Source organism: Gossypium arboreum, chromosome 12, assembly GCF_025698485.1.
Source record: "Gossypium arboreum isolate Shixiya-1 chromosome 12, ASM2569848v2, whole genome shotgun sequence".
Classification (NCBI taxonomy): Eukaryota; Viridiplantae; Streptophyta; class Magnoliopsida; order Malvales; family Malvaceae; genus Gossypium; species Gossypium arboreum.
The window spans coordinates 101,255,360-101,259,166 of record NC_069081.1 but is presented as its reverse complement, the minus strand read 5'-3'; the positions used below and the strand labels follow the sequence as shown (position 1 = coordinate 101,259,166).

Sequence of the window (3,807 nt, the reverse complement as noted above, 5' to 3'; positions counted from 1 at the left end):
AATTAAATAAAATAAAATTTAATTTGGAAAAATAAAAATACTATTTATTTTAACATTAAGGTATAAAGTTATATTTTTCACTTCTATAAACAAAATTAATTTACTCATAATGGAAACCACAGATAAATTAACCAAAATAAAATTCAAGCAGCAAGGGAACTTTTTTATTGCTAGGTAAGAAAATGAGCTTTAATTTTGTGTAAACAGAGGTCACTCATGGGGTCTGCAAGTTCTAAATTTAATTTTTGATTATTTGTAATGATATGAAACAGTTCTTCAATTATATAAAATAGTTAAACGACAAGATTTAGCAATTTTGGAATCATAAAAACGTGGAAAGGTGGAAGAAATTTACAACTTGGAGGTAGCACTTGACAATTTGATCACCAATTCCTTCCTCATCACCTTACCAGATGCATTCTTTGGCAATGAATCAATAAACATTATTCTACGTATTCTCTTATATGGGGAAACCTGAGATGAAATGTTTGAGAATGTCAACAAAAGAAGATGAAAAAAGAAATTGTTCTGCATTTAGTTAGAAGCAACGCATGCCTGTTGGGCAACAAAATGCTTGAGTTTTGATTCATCAATGTTGCTCCCTGATTGTCTAACCACAAAGGCCACTGGTACCTGGCCTGCTTCCTCATCTGAAAACCTGTTGAGAGTGTCAAAAGTAAGCACTTGGCAGGTTTAACCAAGCATTTACTCCAATACAACATCTATCTGATACTGGTGTACATGGAAGGGGCTATAGGTTTAGTGAGCAATTTAGTCTTTCTTCGCATAATTTTGAAGCATTAAACGTTAAAATATATTAAATATACAAGGACTAAATTGCTCTTGAATTATTATAGACTAATCCATTTGGAACGTTAAATGAGAATAAAGAGAAGTAAAAGTGACATACGGAACAACTGCAGACTCGACGACATCTGGATGGGAATTAAGCAGATGTTCTAATTCAGCTGGGGCAACCTGTTTGATTAAGAAACCAACTTTAAAAACCATAATAAAATAAGCTTTTAGTTCTTGAGGGGCACCATACTTTTTAACAAAGCTTAGATTTAGAGCCAACCTGGTAGCCTTTGTATTTGATCAACTCCTTTATCCTATCTACGAAAAACAGGAAACCTTCATTATTAATGTAGCAAAGATCGCCAGTTCTTAACCATCCATCTGAATCCAAAGTCCCAACAGTTGCCTCCTCATTATCAACGTATCCTGAACCACCCCCAAAACAAAATTGTAAAACAGAGCAATCAACAACAACAAACAACAGTGGCCACTTACTCTCTTGCCAGTTAATCAATGTACAGAAATCAGTGATTACCCTTCATTACGAGAGGTCCCCTAACCCAAAGCTCTCCAGGCTTTGCAGGTGGCAAAGCAGCACCAGTTTCAGGATCCACGATTTTGGCTTCACAATTTGGCATAAGCTTCCCTGTCGCACCTTCTACTTGGGTTTCATCGGGAACCATTGTGCTAAACACTCGCCCCGTTGTTTCAGTTAGCCCATATGCCTTCATAACAAATATTGAAAACTTCATTTATCAAATCAAAGCCAATTATGTTGATTGGTCAATTAGCACTGTAATTAAGTGTTACCTGCGCCAGCTTAACTTTGGGCAACCGTTTTCTCAGCCTTTGGATCATGCTCTTACTCAAATGAGCGCCGCCGCAGAGGATAGCTTCAAGCGAGCTCAAATCATAGCCATCCATTATCGCAGTATCGTTCACCATCTTTACAATCAACGGTGGAGCCAAAGCCAAGTGGCTAACCCTATACTCAGAGATAACTCCATACATATTTCTCAGATCAAATGAGCGACTTCCTCCCGTTATCACCATGCAGTCGCCCGAAACCATGGACCTCAAACTGAGTACTAGTCCATACACATGAAATAATGGAACCGTACAAAGGACAACCGTCGGGGAACTCCCCACCGGACGCATTCCTCCGGCAATCACCGCTGTCAAGTTACGGTGAGTCAATGCAACTCCTTTGATCCCACCGGTTGTGCCGGACGAATAGAGAATCGTGGCTACATCAGACTGGTTCACTTTGATTCCTCTGTTTTCAGTTTTTTCACTTGGGCTTTCCATTAACGACTCGAATTCAACAGAGTCAATAGCAACGACTCCGTGTTTGAGCAAAGGGATTTTGTGAGCTGAATCCGACGAGGCGAAAGCTATGACAGGTTTGGAATGTCGGATTAGGTGATGAATCTCGGGGACAGTGGCGGCGGGATTGACGGGCGAGATAACAACGCCGATAGATAAGAGAGACAAGTAAAGAATGGGAGTGAAGATATTGTTAGGGGTGAAAACGACAGCACAATCGCCTTTAGAGAGGCCAAAGTGGGTGCGGAGGTAGGTGACTAGGTTTTCGAATCGGAAGATAAGTTCGGTGTGGAGAATACGGCGGCGCGTGGTGGCGTCAATGAGAACGACGGCGGTGGGGGAGGGTGGGGAGGACTGGAGCATAGAGAAGAAGAAGTCGATAGATGAAATGGGTGCGGATTGGGGTGGGAGTGAAACGGGAGATCGGAGGCTGTGGAACGTCATGGTTTTGGAGCAAAAGCCGCTGTTTGGATCGACGACCAAAGTGGCCATCAGAATGGAATAGAGTTTTTCTGTTATTACAAAAGAAATTGGAGGGATGGAGGGGGTTTGAAACTGTTTTAGAAGCTTGAGGTATCCATAATAAAAAAGCTAACAAATAATTTGATAAACAATTATCAAAATAACATGATAAACTTACCTACTTTTCCTTTTCACAGTTTTATCAAAATGCTTTTCACTCTCATTGGGTCAAAATTTGTATCAAGTGACCCACTGGCAATAGTCCAGAATTTTACAACTCTTGTTTTCTGTTGATCTCCAAACCAAGGACCTCCTCGCGGACGCCGCCTTAATTGTTTGGCCAAGGCCACTTTTTCTTCCTTTTAAACATGTTTACAAATGAAGAAAGGACATCGAAATGGTCCCAAGACATAAACCTTAAGCTGAATATATGTAGAACATAGTATAAAACAGCTGATCCAAAATCACGTTATTCCAAAATAAAAAAACTTAACCTTAAACCACAAACATCACGGAACAATCACATTAGTCGATCATTAAATCGAAGTCTATGAGTTGGTATGTTGTTTCTATCGATGATGGTCCTATCCTAATTCTCCCAACAAATTCCATGTAGCTTCATTAAGCCATAGTTCACTCAATTAAGTGTAAACAAAATGATTCATCAAAAACTTGAGAGAATGAGCTCACTTTGACTTGAGGAAAACATGTAGTCTTAGACTCGATCGTAGGAGCCATCAATGCCTCTAGAAAGCTTAACTATCACCCTCAAGAAAAGAGAGAAGAGAGAGAGCCAAAGGTGTACAAAGTGTTGCCTAAAATTATTCTACTGAAAGGAAAAGGTAAAAAGGACCAAAAACGGTGAGAGAATGGATGTGAGAAGGCTAGGGAAGGAGAATAAACAGGGAAAAGGATGAGGTGGGTAGTGGCGGAGGTGAGGAGCAAAGAAGGAAATGAGCAGGGAAAACAAGGAAGTTGGAGGGGTGATCGACAAGGAAAGAATGTTATAAATGAGAGAAGTGGAGAGGTAAGGAAGGAGAAGAAAACCAATGGGAGGGGAAGGGGAAAAAAGGAAAAAGGGAATAGAGGGAGGTGGCAGGTAGTCACTGGCTACTAACGTCTCTGTTAAAGAGGCAATGTATTAAAAAGGGAGTTGACGGTAAGGGCTTCACTTTGGGAAAAAATAGGAAAATGGGAATAAAACTCCTCACTTTGTCAAAG

The 3,807-nt window shown here is 40.1% G+C and overlaps 1 protein-coding gene across 1 annotated transcript; it reads right to left on the bottom strand.

Annotated features, from left to right (window-relative positions):
- Positions 1-230: 230 nt before the first annotated feature.
- On the bottom strand, positions 231-3,031 carry LOC108477322 (4-coumarate--CoA ligase-like 9). Its single transcript, XM_017779828.2, has 7 exons — positions 2,765-3,031; positions 1,609-2,636; positions 1,334-1,523; positions 1,079-1,224; positions 911-978; positions 556-658; positions 231-474 (listed from the first exon to the last, which is right to left on the bottom strand). Exons 2-7 carry the CDS (start codon positions 2,614-2,616, stop codon positions 352-354), a joined length of 1,638 nt encoding a protein of 545 aa, XP_017635317.1. The 5' UTR covers positions 2,617-2,636; positions 2,765-3,031; the 3' UTR covers positions 231-351.
- Positions 3,032-3,807: the final 776 nt, after the last annotated feature.

What these genes read in the sequence shown, in the direction of transcription:
- LOC108477322 (XM_017779828.2), bottom strand. Translation starts at nt 2,616, where the DNA reads ATGGCCACTTTGGTCGTCGATCCAAACAGCGGCTTTTGCTCCAAAACC. An exon ending in GTCGAGTCTGCAGTTGTTCC is followed by an intron (nt 659 to 910) that starts GTATGTCACTTT and finishes CACTCTCAACAG; the next exon opens with GTTTTCAGATGAGGAAGCAG. An exon ending in AGCATTTTGTTGCCCAACAG is followed by an intron (nt 475 to 555) that starts GCATGCGTTGCT and finishes ATTTCATCTCAG; the next exon opens with GTTTCCCCATATAAGAGAAT.